This window comes from Penicillium hordei (assembly GCF_028827395.1).
Source record: "Penicillium hordei strain IBT 12815 chromosome Unknown utg000001l_segment0_segment0, whole genome shotgun sequence".
Lineage (NCBI taxonomy): Eukaryota > Fungi > Ascomycota > Eurotiomycetes > Eurotiales > Aspergillaceae > Penicillium > Penicillium hordei.
The window spans coordinates 1,162,241-1,186,102 of NW_026623142.1; the positions used below are offsets into that span (position 1 = coordinate 1,162,241).

Consider the following 23,862-nt stretch of genomic DNA (forward strand, 5'->3'; position numbering starts at 1 on the left):
TATAAGTCTAGTTTAAATCATTAATTGGGTATATTAATGCTGAATATATAATATAGAGGCATAAGGGCCTTTTTTGAAAAAGCTATATAAGAATATCGGATGAGAACGTTTAACTGTTTTTCTACTTCACGCATTCAAGATTTCCTACTAAGATTGATGGCATAAAATAAGAACTTTATTTATGATATATGAATATCATTTTATATCCTCTAACCACTTTAATGGTTGAGAAAATTGATATGATACTTATGTTGTGTTTATGTACCTTTTGTATAGAGTAGCAATATAAAAGATACTTAATCTTGAAATTTATAATCTTGTGAAAAATTGTAATCTTGTGAGGCCCACCAATGCCAGGTAGGCATTTGTGGGCTTGGCACGGTTATATTGCTATAATAAATAAGGAAGAGAGGAGGTAAAAAAAGGAAACGGCCCGAGCCCGGGATTGAACCGGGGACCTCGCGCAATAATGCTTTGGGTGAACCCTAAGCGCGAATCATACCACTAGACCACCCGGGCAGTTGATATTTAAAGTTTCGGACTTTGCTTACAAGAGGGAAACCTCTTCTCCAACTTCTCTACAAGTCCCAAGGGCTCAGGATGGATCCCAAAAACCCCTCCGATCACTCCGTGGCATCGGCCCAGAAAGTACCAAACGTCAACCGTCGTGATTTACCGACTCTAGAGCGCTTTTTCGTCAAGATTGGCTTTTATGACGAAGCGTTCCTTAGGCTGTAAGATTTCTACACAACCCTCATATACTGGATTGCCTACTTATCTTATGATCACTCTCATTTCATCACCATATCTATTCGAATATCTGATATGCCGTCTGTTTATGAAATGCGGTAACGACACTTGCCGGTAGTACCGTAGCACAGCGTCAAAGTGCATAGATATGATTTTAGTCCTGTACTTTGCCCGGCTGTTTTATTTGGGCTAGGCGCGTAAGAGGCAACTAGCTGAAAGACGGCAATTTTCGGCCTCACCTGCGGCCGAAAAAGGGATCCAAATAGCAAAACGCAATTCTTATTTAGTAGAAATATTAAAATACTAGAATTATCAATATAGGGTCAAAATTCACCCAGTCAAGCGCTTATTCCCATTGTGAATACCATAGTAAATAGCAGGCTGGATCAATATACCCAAAGGCTCAAATTCTATAGGAAAAACGGCAGTAGCGATCGATTACCTATAGATTTTGACGTTTATTTAACTTGAAGCTATTCTATGGTTTGACCGGGCGATCGAAGCCCTAGCATTGAATAAGAAGCCCCGCAATAGAGCGTTTGCTATGAACCACTGGGATGATAGTAAAGATTCAAATTCTACGGATGTAACAAGCCGTATGGTATATTTAGTTGGTCATTTAAGCGGGTATCTGCAAAGTGAGACCTTAGCTTACTCCTAAGCCTTCTATGCAAATGCGATGGCCTGGAAATTTTAAATCTCGGGAAGTACCACGTTTCCCCGTTGCCCCTAGACTAGCCACACGATTATGATAATCGCTAGAAATCCTATATCCCACGAAAGACCACGGTTCCTCGTTACTTCTAGACTACTCGCACGTTTATAATGATTGTTAGAAAGTCTACATCCTAGGTCCTACGATGGATATAATCCTACGCTCAGTTGTTTTGTGGGAATATCTATTTGCGCTTAAACCGTGGTATTTCTTATGATAGGCTAGATCGATTGATTGATCTAGTCATGGGGGCAATCCTGCAACAGGTGTAACGATCATATTTCTGTATTGAGGTAAACGTGAAGATAAATCACTATATTCATATTATGTAAAGGAATCAGTCAAATTGCCCGCATTCTGATTTGTATATCTAAGATTGATAATCTGTTCAAGATCCCACAAGTATGCCCACAAGGACAACAAACATGCACGCTTCTATAACAAAAACCTTCGACTTGTCAGCGCTGCTTAATGTGCCTGAGCCGCGATAGATGATGGATCGAAAACCGTCCTGATGAGCCTACAACAGGATCTCGTAGTGACAGGAGCCAAAGTGGCTGCGGTGGCCGAGATGATGAAAACGGACGCTTAGGGAAGGGCAGCAACTGATGCTGATGATAGAATAACGTAGTCAAGTTTTGAGCTAGTCTCGAGTTACTAGGCGTCTTTAGCTCTGAGACTTATGGTTTAGTGGGTCGTAAAATTGTAGGGGGTATAAGCTAACATTCTAACGGCCTGGCAGGTCTTGAGACCGCGGACTTGGAATCTACTCGGTCTCTGGATCTGAGTCTACCGCCCTCGGGCCGGTACTACCGAGCACTAGTACGTAGTCCTATATAAAGAGACTTCAATTTCAGGTCACATATCATCAGCCTTCATGTATATTCTTATGATGGCCTAAGATTTGAGTCTCTAATCTAATAACCTTGGTGGCCTTCTGACAACAAATACAGGCTAAACTGGGGCTTCGATCCTCTCGGATTATTAGAATTTACTTAGAAGGGATCCTAAGCGCTTATAAGATACCCCTCTTAGGATATGCGTAGACCTATATGGCTTGAAATAAGAGCGTACTATAGATAAGACGTATAGCATCCCGAGAGAAATCTAATAGGAGTTGTACTGGGATAAGAGACTGCTTTTGTCACTACGTTTGTCACTATGATAGAGCTATGTAGAGTATCCTAGAAGTGGTAATATGAAAGGAGGTTGATAACAGATTATTTTCAGCTAGCTCAATCCAAGAGTGAGGGTCGCTTGGAAGGCCCAGGATAAGAGACCTCTTAAGAGAGGTCTCTACTTATAGGAGAATCCTCTTAAGAAATTAGTCACAGTACGTCCCATAGAAGAACCCCGGCGACATAGAAGGGAAAACGTCATATAAGCTAGCTCTTGGTACTAGTCCAATCATTATAGGCTTAATCCAGTGTCTAGATAGTCTAGAGGCGACCAGGGAATACGTATAACGGTTCTCAGCCAGATACCCACGTAGTCCCAGTGAGGGCTAGTGTCATTGGCTTATCGGCTAAAGGGTGGTCCCCGTAGTGGCCTTCGATACGGCGATCGAGGATAGCACTAACACGATATTTATAATATTCGGCGACGATCTGGTTGTGAGTGAAGAGGCGGCGGATTCGATCACACAAGCACTCGAAGCTGATAGTGATTATGATCGGCCGACCAAACGCCGGTAGTAGGCGATGAATAATGTACTTGAGATCTAGATCAAAATACCTATGACCCATATAGACTGTAGTCACAAGACCGAGGACCCTTATGGACTAGGAGCCGTGGACGTACGTCCAATGTGGACCTGCGTCTACGGCTGTCGGTAATTGGTCTAGAGTCAACTGTTCTGGATCACGGAGCCTAGAACCAAGGCCTTGCGGTCGCAGCTCCCCAACCACAGACGCACACCCCCAGGCCTAGGACCTGCCTGGACATGATTCTACAGATTTCTTACATAGTTGGCTTCGGGTCACTCGATGTATCTAGCTTGGACAGCGAACCATACAGGCCAGGAGACGCTGTTTCTAGATCTTTAGGGGCTTTGAAGCACCCCACGGTAGAGTTACGGATCTCCAAGAAGAGGGCTGGTTGCTACGCCGGATGATTCGAAATTTACTCAAGGGTAAGCATTTATTGTGGTAAACACTCCTGGCCCTTGTTGATACATATAGTATATTAGGTGGTACGAGTCCTGCGATACCATTTTGGTTTTGTTGTGATTGAGAACAGCATGTTTAGTCATCTCCTTGAAAGCCAATCATCGACCTGATGTAGACTCTAGCTCGGGCCCATGGATCCCAGGAACAAGATGTGGGGTTCCCGGGAACGCCGATCGAGCTCCCCGGAACCAACCACAGCCCAGGAACGCCAGGCACGCTCCTAGGCACGGATCAAGTGATCCCAGAAACACCTCAAGAACAAAGTGTCCTCTAGGAACCCTAAGTCTGATCCCTAGGAGCGACCAAGAGCGTGTCTAGGAGCCATACTATAGATCCTAGGAATGAGAGTCCTAGTAAGCGGGTCTAGAATAGCTATAGCCAATTTTAGAAATACAAATTTTAGAACGCGGCAATAAGAGCGGCAACAGAAAGAAGGGCTGATCATTGACAACGTCCAACACCTTGTTCACCCCACCACGGAAATAATTTTACTTTTTGCGCTACATAGAGGCTTGAAACCCTATGGAGTCAAATACCCTCCTCCTGCATCGCCATTACAACACTCTCTCGCTTCGCCACAGTCTCCGCGAGAGCACTGTACTTCGGAAACTCGGCCTTCAAGTCCATTCCGAAGGTCAACTGTGCCCATCGCCAAAATACTAGCAAGTAAACATCGGCAGCTGTAAACTTTCGACCAACGGCATGGACGCCGTCCAGTCGGTCCTCAACCACATTGAAGCTGCTAAGTAACGTCTTCTTCGCCTGCTCTTTGATTCCGGCATGCACATCCGCACTTTCAGAGACTGTGAAGCGCTGTGGCCGGAAAAAAGCTCCAAATCCAACCGCGTGAACAGCGCTTCCGATCCAGGAAAACCATTCGTAAACTCGAATTGGCTCCATGGTTCCAGCTGCGCCGAGAAGGTTTTTCTCGGGGACCTGGTTGTTGATGTAGGTCATTATAGCGATGTTTTCTGTGATGACTTCGCCGTTGGCAATGAGGAGGGGCACCTTGCCCTTGGGGTTCAGGCTGAGTAGCTCATCCGACATGGAGACATTGTTCTCAGCGGAGGTGGTGAATGAAAGGCCCGCTTCGTGGAGAAGGATGTGAGGAAGCAGCGAGCAGGCGCCTTTTTTGTAGAAGAGCTTGATTTCACTCATTGTGGGTAATTTGGGTCTCTTTGGAAAGATGTTAATAGGGTGGTTGTAGATGGAGGCGGGGGACTTCCGACTATTCTTGCCTGGAAGCTAAGGCATCATCCCAGGTTGAAATATTTTAAGAGCTACAACATGGGGCACCCGGGCTAATAGGAAACGCACGTGAGAAAAGGCTCGTGGGAATGATGTCCACCGGACGTTGAACTACCAGTCTTTCACACACACTTTTCTGAGAACTCACTTTTAAACAGTATTTCACCACCTTGTACCACAATGATTGTAGTCAGAGGACAAACGTCCCAAAAATTGACGACAGGGTACAGTCAAGCCCAGAAAAACGATTAAGTCCATTCGACAGTCGATATGTAGTATGCAGATCTATGGTTAATTCAAATTCTTCTGGCCGTTGTGCGTTGAGTAGCATCAAGTTGATAGAACTGATCACTAAAAGAATTGCCTATCAATATCGCAATTAGCCATAGCCAGTGGCAAGACGGTTATGAAGTCGATCAACAACTATTTCCTAGCCAATCATACATAATAAACACCTTACTTCTTTCACCGCGTGTATTGGAAAGATAGATGAATTAATTGGTTTTTTATTCTTTTTGCAGTCAGATTTCTGTGACAATCAATTGTTTCATCACTGACTGCAAATATTCTCTTGCCCATTGGTTGAGTTGACCTTTTAACTCTTAGTAGGCTACTACTAATTATTCGGTCCTAACCATTATATTTTATCGTTTATCAACATGATGCCTCCATTTTTTTTATTTTTTTTTTTGTCCAGTTATGCACGTTGAGGGTGCAGAGAATAGCCAAGAAGAATAATAGACCTGATTACAGGGATATTCGAAATCAGTTTTACCTCGATTCTCACTTTCTTTATCTCTCAAGGCCCTACCTCGAGCGCACTAGTCCATATTAAGGGATCTTTCTGCCAGCCTTGCATTTCGATGTATCTTCGATGAGTCACCGTAAATTACAGTTATCACATGGAGAGACTAACCCAAACCGGGAATAGACACTGTGGTCATCCACTTACCGTTTACACTATTCACTACTATAACTAGGGGTTCTTAAATTTTTCTACTTCGATAACAACAGGAGCATTTTAGAGCTGATATCCATGCCTTTAGGCTGGTATGTTGGGGTTTTGATCTTAATTCGGTCTCCTGTGATTAAATGAGGTGGGAGAGAGAGAGAGAGAGAGATATATATATATATAACATGAACTACCTTTTATATATACATCCCACATAAAAGGTGCATATTGCATTGAACTAGGTTTTATATTCAACCCTTGCAACCCAGCTCTCATCGGAATTTGAGTGTGTTAAGCGGATTATCCCCCCACGGGGGCCAGGGCTTTGTCTCCCCCATCCCTCAGACAACCAGAAGGGCACCTCCAACACTGCTATCTAAGACACCTGCCATATATATGAGCCTATGTAATATATTAGGCCACAAAGACCAGCTAAACCTTCTATTGCGTGGCTCCACCATATAGTAGCTCAAAATATACCCCGAATAATAACCCGATGTAAGGAATATAGTCAAACACTTTCTATTTGAAACCCATACAGTATTTCTCCAATTCTAGCGACTTGGTTGAGAAATAATATATACGTATTTACACACCTAAATAGGAAGGTCTCGAAGGCCTTCCAGCCTTGGGCCCCTAACCAAAAAAGAGAGAGCGAAATGAAAGCGAACAAAATTTGTCTTGAAATAAAATGGTGGCTCCTTCCTTCCTTTTCATCAACTGCCCGGGTGGTCTAGTGGTATGATTCGCGCTTAGGGTTCACCCAAAGCAATATTGCGCGAGGTCCCCGGTTCAATCCCGGGCTCGGGCCCATCTTTTTTTTAAACATATTGTTATTTTTCTAAATATTTTTATATTGTTACTCATATAATATTAGCATAGTTATATTACTACACAATATAACTACTTAAACTACTAGTTTATTAATAGGTTCGTTATTATCTTTAACAATTGGTACTGTATTAGGTTTAACACAATTTAGAGTTAAAAGATTGCTTGCTTATAGTACCAAGTATATCTCATTTAGGTTTTATGTTATTAGCATTAACTATTAATAGTGTTGAATCGATACAAACAATTATTTTATTGATAGCTATAGGTTGCAGGTTATATGCTTATAATGATAAAAATATTTAATCATAATAATCTAATAGTTACTACGAAGCTATATAACTAGTACATGGGAATTTGTTTATCTCGAGTCTGATCCATGCTATAAATCAAGAGGTTCCTCTTGTATAGTTAAATTTTGAAATGAGTATCAACTGCCCGGGTGGTCTAGTGGTATGATTCGCGCTTAGGGTTCACCCAAAGCATTATTGCGCGAGGTCCCCGGTTCAATCCCGGGCTCGGGCCGTTCTTTCTTTTTTACCTTCCCTCTTTCTTGCTATATTATAGTAATATAATAAACCCCCGTTATGCCGGATCAATTAACGTAGGGCAAAAAAATTCGTTAAATCCAGGTTTTCGTAAAATCCAGTTGCCATATATAATATGTATATCATACAGTATCTCTGGCTTAAATACTTATACCCTAAAAAGGTCCCTGATATCATCCTGCTTCTATACTCTTCATTCCCTCACTTCTACTACTCTTGCGTGTCTACCAAGCACACTAATTAACTGCTCTAGGAGAGCCACTTTTCTAGGGGGTAAGGATCGAGAGGTGACGTATTTTAATTGGAAATTGGTTAACCATCACGTGATCTAATAGCGAGGCAGTTCATGGGTTTATAGTAATTGATACAAAATGACGTAACAAAACCTCTTTGTAACGAATTTTGTATGGGAAAGGATAAAACAACAAAATTCGTAGTAACGAGAAAAATTCGTTATTACTATGGCGGATCAATTGAAGCACCGGTTTTATTTTGTTAAACTCAGGTATTCGTTATATCCACGTTCGTTATAAGGGGGTTTACTGTATAATTGATTAATATAATGCCAGGTCATATACAACATACACCTTTATCCCTCTTAGCGTACTGAGTATTTTTCGCCCTATATAGCTCAAGAAATATCGAGCTTCCTCTTGTATAGTTAAATTTTGAAATGAATATCAACTGCCCGGGTGGTCTAGTGGTATGATTCGCGCTTAGGGTTCACCCAAAGCATTATTGCGCGAGGTCCCCGGTTCAATCCCGGGCTCGGGCCGCTTGTTTTTTGGCTTTCCGATCCTTCATTTGCATCTGGCCTATCATTTTTTCGTTTCAATCTATTTATTTGAAATATGTATATCGTGGGTTTCTGTTAATCTACGTAGATATATCATCGGTACCTAGTTAGCGTAATGAGCTAGTGTCTCTTTTGGCCGAGTTGTAGACCGACATCTCCTTCCAATTCAAGAACAATTGTTGGTCCAGCTATTTCCTGAGCCGTTGACAACACACGTACATCCGTAAGGGTACATATACATGTATATTGATTGTCAAATCAACAGATATCAAAGGTATGTTATACACAGAAGAGTTGTTCACAACTCAAGCCTTTCCCCACCCTCATAAAACCGACGAACGAGGCGAACTAAAGCAGAAATATTTAAAAATATATATGATGAGGCTGATTATTCTTGTATTAGTAAGTAATGCAAATCAAGCAAAAACAATCGGCCCGAGCCCGGGATTGAACCGGGGACCTCGCGCAATAATGCTTTGGGTGAACCCTAAGCGCGAATCATACCACTAGACCACCCGGGCAGTTGATGTGCTGTGTCTCGGAATATGCCTATATCAACCTGGACAAAACTTGATCGCGGAAGTTCACTTGATCATTGCCCCCATTGAACTCAGCAACAGCTGAATTTCCCATCTATATAAGTATGGATTGTTCATCAGTTTATCCAGAACCTCTAGTGATCTCCCCCACAATATCCCTGTGATTTCGACTTCTTTAAGACCTGTGTCTAGATCTCATAACGGTAGGGATAACCGCTAGATCTTCAGTTTACGAGCTGTAAAAACAGGATATCAGGCAGCCTTCTCGTGCATAGCCTTAGATCTACGAGGAATTTGCTCTATCTCACCTATCGCTTTTTGCTGTATAACATCAGTGGTTCATGCAAACATAGGTATTCTTGAGTTTAGCCTAGCTTTTCATACGGTCCCTCGAACAATTTCGAAGACTGTTGCAAGGTATAATCATAAATGGGAACACAATGCTCTCGGACTGGCCAACGCTCGTAAATATCTCCTGGATCTCTTCATATTTACAAGAAAGCCCAGCTCTACACCTTTCTAGTGGAACATTACCTAGCTTCATGGTGTGCTGCCTTATGCACGCCCCTAGTATATGATAGCTCTTTGAGAAGATCTGCTTTCCTACTAAGCTAACTTGCGTTAGATACTCAAATCCCCACGTAAAGTTTCTGGGAGATCTAGTAATATCTAACTGGGACATCGCCGAATTGATAAAATTCATCAACAAGCAATAAGACAAATAGGTATGAACTACCCTGGGCCTAGGCGCCAACACTACTTACTAGTCATACTGCATCTATTTTGCGCTTTTCCCCCAAGTTGAAATCTCTGGCAGAGATTAAGGTAGCGTAGTCGTTGGTATAGAAAGAGCCGGGCTGTGAGATACCTTGGGGGATGGTTATGGTCAATGAACTCACAACAACAAACTGCCTTGGCCTTGTGATAATGTCTGCAACACCTTCCCCCTCCATCCAGTGAACGAATGAGTTGGCCTTACAGAGATCTCTGACCATATTTGAAGTCACATAGGATGATGTTTCCACGTCACCCCTTGTGTACATAATGCGAAAAGCCAACCGTGACCCTGGATCTGTCGCGAGCGTTTCTTGCGCCCATACGTGTGGATGTCGCTGGCTAGGTGGCTTAATCTCGGCCTTAACAATGACTTCCCGTGGAGGCTCCTCAATACGACGAAAAAGCTGAATGCATGAATGTATTGTCACAACAAACATTCCCTGTCCTCTCCGAGTCCCGAGATATTTATGGCCTTGTAAGAGTTCTTCTCGGGTTTTGCCTTCAATAGTGAAGCTTCGATCTGAAGCACAAGCACGGGGCTTTTTTCGGTCCCATAAAGTGACTGGGGTCTCCATCACAAGCGTAAAGGTTCCGTGGTCATCAACACATATTCGAGAAGTCTCCAGATCTTCTCTTTCAAGAACATCAGCTTCCCCAACATCATCTTCCAAATCTTCCTCCCTGGATTTGACATCCTGGATTAAACCATCACTAGGATGGTCATAATCAATTGGTAGGTTCTTACTCAATTGGTAACAGAGATCCCGAACAGCTTCAAGTTGTGCTTTGTCAATCTTAAACTCTGGGGCATGGGGTTTCTCTGATCTGCGGAATGAGCTCATAGCGGACGTCATGGGGGCGTTTTGAAAACGACATGGGGTCACATGCAGCAAGACGAGGATTGCGTTGCTAAGACTCCCGCCTCCTTTTTCTTGCAAGAGAGAGATGTCTTCGTCCTTCGCAAACCCTCTACGTGTAAACCATAGGCGAGTCATTGGATGAAGAGTTCCAAGCGCTAAATGTTCCTGAATTCCTTTCCGTTCATCCATGTAATCTCGGATGGCCTTTGTCAGTATACATCCATTATCACCAGCGTAGGGGCGAATACCAACAGTCATGGTGATAGCTGATGTGAAATGAAGCGCCTCGGATATTTTGTGAGTTTTGCGCCATTCTCGGAGGAGAAATGCATCAATTGGATTCGGTATCAGAACATAGACGCGTCTGATAGCTTCGTTTTCAATCTCAAGAAATATAGGAACCTCCCTAGATTCTAGTTTAAGGCGAGTCTCCTTGCACTCTGTGGGTAGAACAAGTTCCTGCACTGCATGTCCACACATAAGAATCACCCGCAATCCACTGTGTTGGATAATTGATTGGTTGAACCGAATAATGACTCAGTCTCACTCTTCTGGGTCGACCAGAAGAACTGCGTCATTTCAGTCAAATCTTTTTTGATAGGGTTTGCAGCCCAGGTGACAGAGTTCATCACATTCCAGCCACTATCCTGAAATTGGCGCGGAACGGATATCTTTGTGTTATCCGAATGTTCTGATTCTGCATCAAGGAAATATTCCAGTGCGAAGCCAACCAGCGCTTCAAGGTTACCGTTAGGCGGGACCCAGGGAAGGCGGATTGGCTCTAGGTCCTCTTTTAACTGGCTCAAAAGCTCAAAATTGGTTAAAGCTGAGTGTGGTAGGGAGTCATTGCCACAAAAAGTCTGACTTAGCTGGAGATGCTGGATTGCGTCCTAAAAACGGACATGAAACTCCGAGGATCGCATTAGCGGGTGCTGAAAGTTGATATTGGACTTCTCAGCCTTTTTCCCGTACTAGTAACGGAATTGGGTCCACCCATTAATGTCGGGATTTAGGGAGATTTCCAAGCCAAGGGAGAAGGATTTGCGCACTGAAGGTCCAAGGGAGAGTCCTTGGAGAACAGTAGGAATGATATTCAACCCGAGATTGGAATAAGGCTCCCCGTCCTCACTTGGCCCATAATAAGCCTCCAAACTGCTCCCTGGAAGGTGATTGAAAAGCGCGACACATCGTCATTTCTAAGACATTGAGAGCCACGGCTCGAGAGGTACATGATAGCTGGGTATCCCTTGGTACTTCCCAGAGCTTAAGCCAGTTCGCTGCTCGATACCCTTGTCCTTGCGCAATGACATAATAATGCAGGTGCTCCTAGATCCGCGCAGAATTGCCCAATTGTGGATTTTGATATAGACTGACCAGGATAGGCACGCCAGTATTCGTTGTTTCTTGAGTCTGTGACAATGTCCACGTAGCCTCCATTTGGGCTCCAACAATTATCCTGACGTGCCTGGATACTAAGAAGTCTTTAAAGATGTTAGAAACCTTAATATCCAATCTAGGGGCTTAACATACTCCTCTGCCCGAAGGAATCTACCCTCAAGTGTCCTAATATGAGGATCAACCCACTCCAGCAACATCTGGGCTATCTTCTGTGGACCTCCATAACCTGTAATCACAGAATGATATGGAAGCCGTTGCAGGTAGACATTAGGATCAGTCGCAAGACTCGAAGTCAGATGACAAATTGTGTTGTGAAGGTTCGGGAAAACAACACTTGGGACTAGCTCCCAAGAATTCTGATTCTGGGTTAGTAGATAAGCCTCCTGCAGGACATTTTAGAACTGACCATCGTAGTTTCCTGGGTAGTCTGTAAAGGAAATGTGGGCTGGGGGTCAACTGTGCTTTGGGATTGTCCCACACGCCGTGAAGGTGGCATAGATGAACGTACACCCGAGGGGAGGGAGAAGGATTCGTATGCTCTGTCGCCTTGTTGCCCGTGATTCTTACGCTTAAGCTTGCGGCACGTGGATTTGCAGTGCCCCATTTTGTGGCAGTAGCTGTACTCGGTGTTCGGGCAGTCATAACTCATATGACCGTGCTCGTGGCAGCGAAGGCATTCGATATGCGGACAGTTTTTCCGCGTATGGCCCTCTTGCATCAATCCACAGTTAGTGCAAGGTTTGGGGTCCGGCCAAATAGCCATTTTGATAACAGACGACGTCTTATCTTTTGGTGGGGGGTTGGGGGGAGGTGGTAGTAGAAGCATTCTAAGGTTGGCCCAGGATGATGAGAAAGGTGAGTGCACGATAGGGGAGGATAGGGTGATTTACCACAATTCGTCGCACGATTGCCGGTCTGATCCTCTCAGCTTTACCAAAATTTGGGATGTGCATCGATGATCTTGTCGCACTTGAAACAGGAGAATTCCTAGTATCTCTAAGATCGCCAATGTGTGCGCAAACAGTTCACTCATTGATTTTGATGATGACCCTATGCGAACTCTTCTCTAATAATGATTCATTCCGCTTAAGTAAAGCGACACCTAGCACCATATTCTGCAACTGATTCAAACTAGTATTATTATTATTGTGATGTTCTATGTATCATTAGGTCTATTATTTCATGACCCCCAAAATTATGCCCACACCATGACTTTCGTCTTTCCACCAACCAATATCAGGCTTCCCAATGCCTTAACCTTTTGATTAAGAAAAGGAAAAAACAACAACAGCAACTACAGTACTCCTAGTCCCGGGTAAGTCTTGCACGCAGTCCTGCCCCAAAGAAGTAGAAGATATACGGAATGAAAACCATGGCAACTCCAATGAAAGCCATCAGCCAAGAAGCCCACTGCAACCCAAGACGATCATACATCTGCGTGGTGAACAGCGGGAAAGCTGCACCGCCACCAGAGCGCAGGAATACTTTGGCTGCCAAAGCCGACGCAGCGTACTTCTGGTACGAGTCGATGATATAGTTATTAACTGCATAGTAGCACAACACCATGCCAAAGCCAAAGGCAATTCCGGAAGAAGCAGGTCCAACCCAGATGATATGCTTGTAGGAGGTAGCACCTAAGATGAAGAAGGCGATCGGGATAAAAGGCGCACCAAGCAAGGCTGCGTGGAGTCTGTCTTCTGGTGTTGGAGATCGCTCGCTGCAGATCCTCTTGAACTTGCCCTCGATGGCTGGAGTGACAACTAGGGCAAAGGCGGCGCCGATTAGAATGGGGATGAACATGAGTCCGATCTGGCCGTCGTTGTAGCCATAAAGCTTGGGGAAGATCACTGGGTATGCGAAGAAGAAGGCGTAGAGCATTGCGTAGATTAGAACGATATACATGCACATTAGGTCGAGAACGGGCTCGGTCATGATCATAGTGATGGGGCGGATCAGACTTGTGCGGGCGATTTCTTGGAAAGTGAGCTTCGTCTTTTCTTGCTCGGTGATGATGTTTGGGTTTCCGGTTTCTTTGCGGAGTCTTGCGGCGCGGCGCTTAAGAATAACTGGAGCATATGTCTCCGGAATAAGGCCGATCATGACTGTAATGGCACCGGCGAAGGCTAGGTTCACCCAGAAGAAGAGGTCGAGACGACCTGATCCAATGTTGATCCAACCTGTCACGATGGGACCAAGCACAGGGCCACAGTATGGCGCAGCAGCAAAGTAAGCAATGGCCATGCCGCGCTCCTCGATGCTCCAGATATCGGCGATGGTGCCACCAGCGAGGGAGAGACCCGAACTGGAGAAGACACCGCATAAGAACCGGCACACGAGCAAGCCACCAATGTTCGGGGACAGAGCGCATGGAATGTTGAAAATGGTATATAAAGTGAGGGAGATGATGTATACAGGTCTTCGGCCGATGATCTCAGAGAGGGGAGACCAGAGTAGAGGGCCAACTGCGAATCCGCAGACCATGATTGAACATGTCAGGATCGCAACTTCGAGAGAGACATGGTATTGTTCTTCGATTAAACCCAATCCTCCAGTGACGATGGAGGACCCGAATGCGACACATACCACAACTGCCGAAGCGACAAGAGTGACGTACCAGCGGTAAACGCTGGACCAATTGTAGGGGTGTTCAGGATCATCGATGGTGAAGGTTACAAACTCCGTAGGGCCGTTTCCTCCTTTTTCAATGTCGGTGTCGGGCTCGTATGTTGGTGTGTCAATTTTCGTGGATGGGATAGAACCATGAGATCGGATTTGCTCCAGGGTTCTTTGAGGAACAAGGCCAGTACTGGTTTCAACGGTATACTCTTCAGGGAACACAGGGTCCGAACCATGTCCAATAGTTGGGTAGTTGTAGTCCAATGGTCGAGGGGTTTCTGCGATACCCCGGTTGCGGAGGCTCTCTTGGGTTTCGGTCATATTTAAGTGCTGGGAATGCAAGGGCTCTGGGGTCTCTGGGTCTTCTGGTATTGTTGAAGACATAATAATAAATGTGCAAGTTTATTAAGAATAGAAGGACTTCTGAGAGTATATGGTCGTGCGAGATATTTTGAAGGTAACATAGCAGATACTTATACCTCCAAGGAGGCTTTCGACGTCAGGTATATACTTGCAAGCCCGACCCATCTCCGAGATAGACCGGACGATCACCGGAAAGTCAGCAAGGCAGAAAATGGCGCACTAAACCAGCGGCATGTGACCGGCAATGTCTCGGTCCGAACGATCACCGAAAATACACCTATAAAATCCATGCAGCTGCATCTAGCCCAACTTTTAATTGTGTGATATCATTGCCGGTATGCCGAATTACGCTTAATGTCTCTTTAATTTGATCATGTCAGGTTTTTTCTTAGAGATCCGATCCTTTCTCGGCTCGTGTCTCCGAAGGCATTTTTTTGTTTCGAGAACTGAGCTTAAAATATTTATGATAAAGTTTCCGCCAGTTATTGACTCACAAATCTAACGGGCATTCCAATTTTTTATTTTTTTTTAAACAGATTAAAAAAAAACACAAACCCAAGTCCTCCATTTAATACCAAAAGCTCGCATGAATGCTGCAGATCACAACAAATCCCAATCTACAATACCCAGGTGAACACAGCCCTTAAAAGTGCGACGACACGTTAGTCCTCCACGGTTCTTAATGGGATCTAAGAAATTGCGATTCAGATAGTAAATCGAGTAACTCCGGTCTCCGGTCTTTCATACCTATTATGCCGCAAACGGACCCCCATTTAGCTCCACAATATAAGCACTACTAAATGACTCTTCTACTCAATGTATAAACTGTGGAGCAGGTCTAGTTTCAAAGTGAAATGACATAATCGGTCGTTTCAATATGCCGTAAAATCTCCGGTATGCCGGAGGTAGGTGTCTAATTAAACTACATGCAGCCGAGAAGCGTGCTTGCTAGAGCCTCCCTCCGCTATATTTTTCTACGCCTCACTATCGTTGTCGGTCGAAACGAAAGCCACGGACTCCACCGATATCATCTAGACTTATTTACATATCATGGCAGAATAAAAAAAGGGTCCTAGAGTTTGATTTGGGCTTATATAATTATCTTAGGAACGGGGATAGTCCAAGTACATAGGCTCCTATCACCCCCTAGGTGACATCTCACCCTAGAGGCGATAGTGCTAGCGCTCTTTCTACCTTTTCCTATGATCTCGTTTCTTTTTATATATAGATGGTTTTACCATGGTCTGACTACTTAGCGCGAATTTATTGTTGCTCTACAAGCAAAGCGATACCAAGGGACAATGTTGTGATATGAGGATGTTGCACTCGTTGGTGACGAGATTATGCTGTTTGATCGCTTCTTGATTACTCCTTAATTTCTGAATCAGGCCTCGTGAAGGTCAATTTCTTCTTAAATTTGAGCCTAAATATTCACATTGTATTTATTCATCACAGTAAATCTGATATTTTCCAAATACAGATTTATTAAATGATGGCTGACCTGATATGCAGGCAAGTCAAACAGAGAACTTGGTATAACGAGGCACAGCCTGGCACCTTACGTACCAGCAAAGAATATATTAATATGGTCACTTTTCATTTCCGCTCTCAAGAGGTTACGAATTCTCGCAGGGACAATTAGGAAAAGTAACTATCAAGGTATATACGCAGAGTAGAGTAAATACAGTTCGAAAATATATTATCATCCGCCATTCATGAAACAGGACAGGCAATGCCTCGCCCTAAGATTTATGATCATAGACCGCGAAACTCAAGCTTCCGTCTTGGATAAAACTTGCTGCTCCTCAACCCGAGAAGGTTCCACATTATCGGCGAAGTAGTTCTCAGAGTTCATATGCTTGAACCTGAACCAGAAAATAACAGTCTGAACCGCCAGGGCGACGGCAGGAGCAGCCCAAATCCAGATCAGCCACGGGTCCTTAATGGCGGGGATGAGAATTTCACCAAGAGCGCTAGACAAGGCAGTCATAAAAAGGAAAATAGCAATGACCAGACCCTTCATACTATCCGGGGACCGAGCATAGGCCACCTCGTACGCCGTGACGTTGGCGAAACATTCACTGATGGCGCTGAGAGCTGTGTTGGGAATCTGCCACCAGATACTAATATCGGCGACATTGTCACAAGTCGATGCGTGAGTGCCACACGGTGAGAGCTGGTAGACTTTCCATTGGACCAGTGTGCCAACTATGCCGGCTAGAGTGGCAATAGAGAAGCCAATTGTCATTCGGGTAATGGGACCGGGCTTCAACCTGCGCCGCTCAAGGAATGGGTAGATCACGAAAGTCAGGATCGGGATGGTGACCATGATTGTCAGTGGGTTGAAGTTGTTGAGAAGGTCGTTGGGTGCTCCGTTCGTGATCATTGATGCACCTTGGTTTGTGGAGACTGAGCCGATACCACCGTCGTTTAGATTGTAGATTGGGTAAAACCAGAAGATGTCGCAGGCCTCTGTTAATGAACACAATTGTTAGAATTGATCAATGTGACTAACTGCCTTTGCTTGAAGCAAAGTGGAAGAAGGATTGGGGAGGTATCATACCCATTGTTTTCGCAACTTTGAATACTGCGGTATCGGTCCAAGTAACTTCGATGCCCTTACTGCGAAGGTTTTCGGCTTTTGCTAAATCCCAGAAGTCTTTGCGCCAGAATTGGAACTTGCTCTGTACAAGGGCAGTCCATACAATTTTAGCGGCTTCCGCGAGGTCCTTGTTTCCACTAGGAGGCTGCTTTTTGGTCTTTTTATAGACAGCCAAGAGGAGAATTGGAAGCAAGAAGTAAATGGCACCTGATAGCAGGAAGGAAAGCCAAAACCCAACGTACTTTTCCGCATAGGTTGTGGCTAGCATGTAGAAAGCACCGATGTTGACAAACATGTAGAACAGCAGCATAGTCCGATTATTGGTGGTTTCGGGGTCGACAATAACCTTCTCGCCCGATTTGAGAGTTTTGACGTATGGCGTTTGGGATTTATGCTGATCCAGAACAGTCGGTGAGATGTTCGGCTTGAAGAGACCGGCACCGAAAGCAAGAAGCAAGAGGCCGAGGATGAACGGCGGAGCCGCGTTGGATTTTCCCTTCTGGAGAACAGAGGGGATGGCTCCGACGACCTGGATGATATGGGCAACACCACAGATAAAAACACCAATCACAATGGCCTTATACCGCCCAACATAAGTATCTGCCCAGTAACCACCGAAGATTGGGACGATATAGGCCAAAAATTTGAATAGTAGCACGAGACCAGTACTGGCTTGTAATCCCATTCCCAGGGCTCCGGCTGTCTTTTGGGTTCCACGTGGAGGAGCACCGGCTCCATTGCCACCTGTGTATTATACTTCTTTAGCAATGATATTCCCCGATACTCAATAGAAAACTTGGCTCACCTTCGGGCAGTGGGAATTGGACAAAATTGGAGAAGACTGTCTGTGCTCCATAGTAGGACGCGCGCTCGGCAAACTCGACTAAACAAAGGGAGAAACCAACGAGGGGCAGATTTTCGGCCACTTTGCGAAGTGTGGAATCTTGTTCCTTGGTTGGGGGGGTAAGCTCATCGTCGTAGGATTCCCGAGATTCCTGAGATTCTTGTGATGTTTGAGAGTGCCCACGGGCTGTGAACCCTGAGGTGTCCGTATTGGGCTCAATATTGCCTGACGATTTCGACAAGGTCAGTCTCCGGATGCTTTTTGATGAATCAATATGGTCTACTTACCCATTGGGAAATAAAAACACTAGGATCAATGTTTGGTTGCTAAAGGATATCTGGAGGAGATCGACAATAAATACTCCGTACAGAGCACCAACACAGAAAATTCGGCGATTGGGGGCAAATATCCCGCTTCAATCGCGTGATAGCCATGCACTAGGAACCGGTTTGAGATTTTTCCTCGACTTCTAGTAGATTACTAGTCCTTCTCCAGCTAAAATGAAGCATATGCAGGAAGAGTGGGCTGCAACTGCACGGCATGGTGGAGAGAAATGACGAATAGGCATGGGGATGTAACGCTGGCGTATCCCCTAAACCCAATAACAACCCGTACTAGCGCTAAAGGATCGTTCCTTTGTGTCACCCGTACGGTGCTCCGTTGAAACCATTATGGATTCAAGATTCGCAATTTCGGTCTGACCTGGAGAGCATCCCACCCCGTGCCTGGCCCCAACCCCAGGCACGGCTGAAATACATATTATTCTATACTCCGTACAGATACTCTGCAGCAACGATTCTTTTAGCCTTTGAGAACAGTCGCATTGGAAATGAGGTCTTATCATCAAGTTTTGACTTTCGAGATGCCAAGATACCAAGTTTCCAAGATAGAGGCTTGTCTTATCTTTGCGGACCATATCCGCCCAATGTGAAGCAACAACGAACAACGAACACGTCATAGTCATTGTTTATTTGTATATTAGCAGTGTTGACTTGGCGGTGCCCTGTGCTTAAGCCTGTATTTTCAAAGTCATATAGTCCATTAGACCCGACCAGTTGGATAATTCAATAGGCTCAGATAACGGGATGTGACGGATTTGGAAGGCAGCCCGTGGGTTATCAGACACCGTTAAGGCTTACCCGCCTCCAGTTGTACAGAAGAAGGAAAATAATATCCCAGAGTGTCTCAGCGTTTAAGAAATACATAACATGAATGAATAGAGAGAAACAGAGAATTTACACGGCGGGCTACGTCCGAATCCTACGTGGATGAAAGCCAATTTGATATACCACTACAACATACACAATGAAGGCATCTAAAATGGACAATGTTAGAACAACTATTTGAGATACACTATGATCAAGTAGTTCGTGAAAGCCCACATACTATGCACAACACAGCAGTCATCCACCGGCCCCAATTACAGTTGCAAGATGAAAGTGAATTTGAAGAAATGACTTCCCCGGCCGAAAAGTGACCCACCCATGGGATGTTGTGGTAGGCTCAGCGGTATGGGCCGGGTAGCTGGGTATGTATTTTTCTTTCTAAGATATGCCACTTCAAGTGATCTTTGGTCGCTTGTTCGTGAAGCCAGAGTCTGGACGAGATCGCTTTCGCTCCATTGCCTCCATTTCAGCCCTCATAATCCTTTCCTGTTCAGTCATCTTCTTAGGAGCCACGAATATAGAACCCTTCTTCCCAGCTAAAGGGTTCTTCTTAGCCGCAGCAAACACGTTCTTCGGCTTCTGTGCGCCCATTGACATCGAAATTTTGACTGGTGCGGGAGGCGCAGACGGAGCGGGAGACTCGGAGCTCTCTGTCGGTGCATCTTTTTCTTCCAGCGATACCGTTGTCGTTGTCGTTGTTGTAGGAGGTGAGGCAGGCTTTGTATCTGTCTTCTTAGAACCAAGCCCAAGATTCAATGTCATTTTTTCTCCTTCTTTCCTCTGCAGCAATCTTGCCTCGGGTTCTGGCTCTGTCGTAGTGCTGCTAGCTAGCGCCGCTTGCTGAGCTCGCTTAATCTGATCCTGAATCAAGCGTTGCTCTCGTTCTTCGTCTCCCTTCTCCTGGCGTTCTTTCTTTAAGATAGCCTCCCGGCGGCGAAGTGTGTCTGGGCTGTTATCAATCCACGCGATAACCAAGCCCTTATCGGTGTCCTCGACTCGGCATTTTCCCTCCCGGCCTAAGTATGCTGCAAATTGTGATAAACTTTTCCATTCTGCCACGAAAGTTAGCATCAACCCTCGCTTCTCCTTTACGTCGGGACATACCTGTGCTGTTCATGTGAATATGCTATGAAAAAAATTTAGCCAGAAAGAACACAAAAGAGAAAATACTAGAGACATACCTGCTTATCGGCCACAATCTGATTATAGAAATGATTGACGTTGATAGGTTTAGTACCATGTGTGGTTCTGAGGGTATCGAGGAAAGTTCGCTCGAATTCGCGACTGAACTCTCTGATGTGCTTGCGCGGGTCTTCTCCAATGATCATCATCTGTCGGACTAATACAAAGTTAGCAGGTGGCCAGGAGGTAGAGGATGGAGTTCCATACCATGCGCTTCAGTCATGGTATGACATTTGAAACCGTTTTCATCTCGACATTGTTTCTCGCATGCTTGGCAGAACCATCGAAGGCGACCTAAGCCTTTGCTTTTGATCTTGTTGCCGATGGCTTTTGTACTGCCAGCCTCCGCACGCCCCATTTTGTACGTTGGTAAAAAAAAAAAAAAAGTCGAGAGAAGCGTTCAAAGAAAGCGACGAGAATAGAAATCTTCGAAGTGTCAAGAGATCGGAAAGATGGGTATGTTGAGAAGCGTTCAAGAAAGTCGTCAGAGAAGCTTGGAAGTGGCGCAGATCAAGGCGATAAGCCGATTATTACATAATACATCACATGACACAGCTTGAAGAGGCCTAACCCTTCTTGAGCATCCAAAATTGGTTAGTTGATTCTTTAATTTAATGTTCATAGTTGGTTGGATGTTGACGTGGATAAATGAATATGAATATGAATTGAAGTTGAATACTTAGGTTCATTGAAATATTCCGACAAAATCAAACAAAACTCCCCAAATCCTACGCCTGCATCCTGAGATCGCTTTTCTACCTAGGATCATAGCGTACATAAAACAAGAAAGAGATATTTCGGAGAAAAACCAGCAAATTTCACCAAAGAGAAGGGCGAAGAAATGTGTGACAAACCAGTACGAATATTAAATCACCGAGTCTGCAAGTATTACAGGATGTATTCGTGGATTGCAGACGGCCCGCTCTCGTTGTACTCAACCCGACTCATGTAACCCTTGCTGAGACCCTGATCAACGACAAAGAAAACCTTGGCAGCCATCTGAGCGCCAAGGAAAACGGCCTCTTCCATTCCATGGCCACCTTGGGATGTGCCGGGCGCGCCTGGGTTACCCCCAGCACTGCCACTGCTAGCGCCGGGAGCGTTGCTGTTGCCGTGGTCCTTGAAGTCTGGGAAATACTCAGGAAGCTTCAGAGTCTTGACCGAGGTTGGAGTTTGTGAGTGGCCGGTTGAGCGGTAGTGTGATAGCATGCTGGGATCCACGGAGGGCGTGCCAGGTATACCGGGATTGTTGTGAGTAGCAGCCACAAGGAGAGGGTTCACTCCAGGTGCCGCGGGGTGGTACATCGGGCCGGGTTGACCCATAGGAGCTGGTGTGTTGGCACCGGTTGGAAGGGGGGTGGTGAAGTTCGAAGGAATTTCAGACGTGAAGATGGTGCCTGATGGAGAAAGAATGAACTTTTGCGTGATGACAGCCAGCAAAGCTTGGGTGAAACCTGTCATAATGTTAACGGGAAGACCTAAACTGTAAATAATAAAATGATTAAACATACCCTTGACCTTACTTCCACACCCAACAATAATTAAAGAGTCCCAAAGCTCGCTTCGTTTTGTAGCATCTGGGACGGCAAGAATGGTGTGGTGGATCTGCGTCGCAATGTCTTCGAGGATACCACTAGTCAAGCGGTTTCCGACTGTCGAGCGTGGCGAAGTCAAAAGGAAACGCTCAACACTGACTTCAATATCCCGAGTATGACGAATGTACTGTCGAGCACCGTGGGCTGCTGCCTTCTCTTCTTCCAGCTGAACAAACTCTTCAAACTGGAAGGATGCCTTCTCTTTCTTCGAGTTAGGCAGACGGGCTCCCTTGGGGTCAACTGCGCCTTTCTTGGTGGTTGCCTTTTCCTTCTCGACATTGGCAAGGTATTCAGTAGGGTTGCCGCTGACAATCGCTGCGACATCGAGAACACCCTCTTCTTCGTCACCATTGTCCCCCTCAATTCCTGTCTGAGTGCCGTCTCCTGGACCACGTGGAGCAGACTCGTCTCCATCCGATCCGCCTGTCGAGACAGCAGTAGCAGGGTTGGCGCCCTGGCGCGCAGTAGCAGAAGACCCAGGCAGTGGGGTTCCTGAGGGCAAAATCTCAGTAATATTGCTTCGCTTGAGCTGTTCGCACATCTCTCTGGTAAATCCCTTAGGTCCTAGCAGCTCAACAAGACGATCGGTCATAGCATCTCCACCACATCCCTCTAGTGCGATTCCTCTGCCGTGTTCGTTGACTGCGAAGTCAGTCACAGCAGTGACATCGACCTTGCCCTTTCCGACATCGACAATAGTGGCCGTAGCTGTACCATAGCCATAGCAAGCCGCAAGAGCAGAGTCCATAAGACTAAAAGCAGGTGCCTTGAATTTCTCAAAGACGAATTGAGTAATTGCTTCGCGATCGCGTGCAGACCAGACAGGCTGACCAATAAGCAGAATAGGGGTGTGGAAAGGTGGGCTCAGGGTATTGTGAATGTGAGTGAGGAGGGCGAAGAAACACGGCCAGTCGACGATGCGCCCGTTCTCGATCGGATAGATTGCCCCTTCGTCGGATGCCGGGTCCTCCTCGTAGAAGACCTCTTCGATAGTCTTGGCTGACTCGTCATTATCCTGGGTATTTTCGCCGGTCTTGACAGTGGTCTCTGTGGCTGCGGTACCATCGGCCGCGGCGGGCTCAGCGTCCTTCATCTCCACGTCCGGTTTTGGGGCATCTGTGCCATTGTCGACCTTGACCTCTTGGCGTCTCTCATGAACACGGTAAGGCTCATATTCCCCCTTCTTCTCAGCAGGGAACATGCGGGTTGGGAACCGAAATCGCGCGGGCGTGAATGTTTCGGGCAGGCCGAGCTGCGCCAAGGTCATTTGCGAGCCCGGCGCAATTAGCTAGATGACTTAGTTAATTTTGAACAAGAAAATATGAAGAACAAAACCTACCAAAATATGCTCATCCTTGAAGGGAGGCATCGTTATCAGTGGCTGTAAAGAGCGTTTCGACGAGTGATGACTGCGCGTGGGAGCTCCGCGGTGGCTCGATTTGCGTTGGTTGCGCTTTCTTCCCATTATGGCTTAGCGTGGTTTGAGCAGATCGAAAATCACGTGCAGTGGAGTGGGTGTTGGACGGGGAATAATGTCTCCGAACATTTGGACGGTTGAGTTTGTAAGGTGACAACAACAAACTTCAATTTACACAATCAAACTTATCAATTTGAATATTTAGTTTATGTCTAGAGGTGATTAACAGATATCTTGCATCTAGGATTGAAGAATAATTGAAATATATTCAAATCAGATCGAAATTATAGGTTTGATTATGATATAACTATACGCCAGTACGTAGATTATATTGCACAGTACACTACAACATATACACAGAGCCACCTAAGTAGGATTTATCTATGAGCTTAGCCAGAACATGACCCATGGACATCCTCCAAACATCATAATGGTCGACACACTCGTGTTTATTGAATATACGTTGTATATGCCATTGGGCATTCTAGAGAGTTG

General features: G+C 45.3%; 6 protein-coding genes across 6 annotated transcripts; all 6 read right to left on the minus strand.

Moving 5' to 3' along the window:
- Positions 1 to 4,161: 4,161 nt before the first annotated feature.
- N7537_000435 (uncharacterized protein) lies at positions 4,162 to 4,791 on the minus strand (the record flags this gene model as incomplete). Its single annotated transcript, XM_056891493.1, has 1 exon — positions 4,162 to 4,791. One exon carries the CDS (start codon positions 4,789 to 4,791, stop codon positions 4,162 to 4,164), a length of 630 nt encoding a protein of 209 aa, XP_056756488.1.
- A 4,523-nt stretch (positions 4,792 to 9,314) lies between these two features.
- Positions 9,315 to 12,186, minus strand: N7537_000436 (uncharacterized protein; the record flags this gene model as incomplete). The annotated part of the gene is made up of 5 exons (XM_056891494.1): positions 9,315 to 10,648; positions 10,732 to 11,010; positions 11,559 to 11,665; positions 11,715 to 11,938; positions 11,989 to 12,186. 5 exons carry the CDS (start codon positions 12,184 to 12,186, stop codon positions 9,315 to 9,317), a joined length of 2,142 nt encoding a protein of 713 aa, XP_056756489.1.
- Positions 12,187 to 12,887: 701 nt separating this feature from the next.
- N7537_000437 (MFS transporter) lies at positions 12,888 to 14,519 on the minus strand (the record flags this gene model as incomplete). The annotated part of the gene is made up of 1 exon (XM_056891495.1): positions 12,888 to 14,519. One exon carries the CDS (start codon positions 14,517 to 14,519, stop codon positions 12,888 to 12,890), a length of 1,632 nt encoding a protein of 543 aa, XP_056756490.1.
- A 1,813-nt stretch (positions 14,520 to 16,332) lies between these two features.
- N7537_000438 (putative MFS peptide transporter) lies at positions 16,333 to 18,298 on the minus strand (the record flags this gene model as incomplete). Its single annotated transcript, XM_056891496.1, has 4 exons — positions 16,333 to 17,033; positions 17,125 to 17,907; positions 17,969 to 18,232; positions 18,295 to 18,298. 4 exons carry the CDS (start codon positions 18,296 to 18,298, stop codon positions 16,333 to 16,335), a joined length of 1,752 nt encoding a protein of 583 aa, XP_056756491.1.
- A 1,268-nt stretch (positions 18,299 to 19,566) lies between these two features.
- On the minus strand, positions 19,567 to 20,713 carry N7537_000439 (putative C2H2 finger domain protein (Kin17); the record flags this gene model as incomplete). The annotated part of the gene is made up of 4 exons (XM_056891497.1): positions 19,567 to 20,225; positions 20,278 to 20,299; positions 20,355 to 20,512; positions 20,563 to 20,713. 4 exons carry the CDS (start codon positions 20,711 to 20,713, stop codon positions 19,567 to 19,569), a joined length of 990 nt encoding a protein of 329 aa, XP_056756492.1.
- A 530-nt stretch (positions 20,714 to 21,243) lies between these two features.
- Positions 21,244 to 23,415, minus strand: N7537_000440 (uncharacterized protein; the record flags this gene model as incomplete). Its single annotated transcript, XM_056891498.1, has 3 exons — positions 21,244 to 21,809; positions 21,867 to 23,238; positions 23,290 to 23,415. 3 exons carry the CDS (start codon positions 23,413 to 23,415, stop codon positions 21,244 to 21,246), a joined length of 2,064 nt encoding a protein of 687 aa, XP_056756493.1.
- Between the last annotated feature and the right edge of the window lie 447 nt (positions 23,416 to 23,862).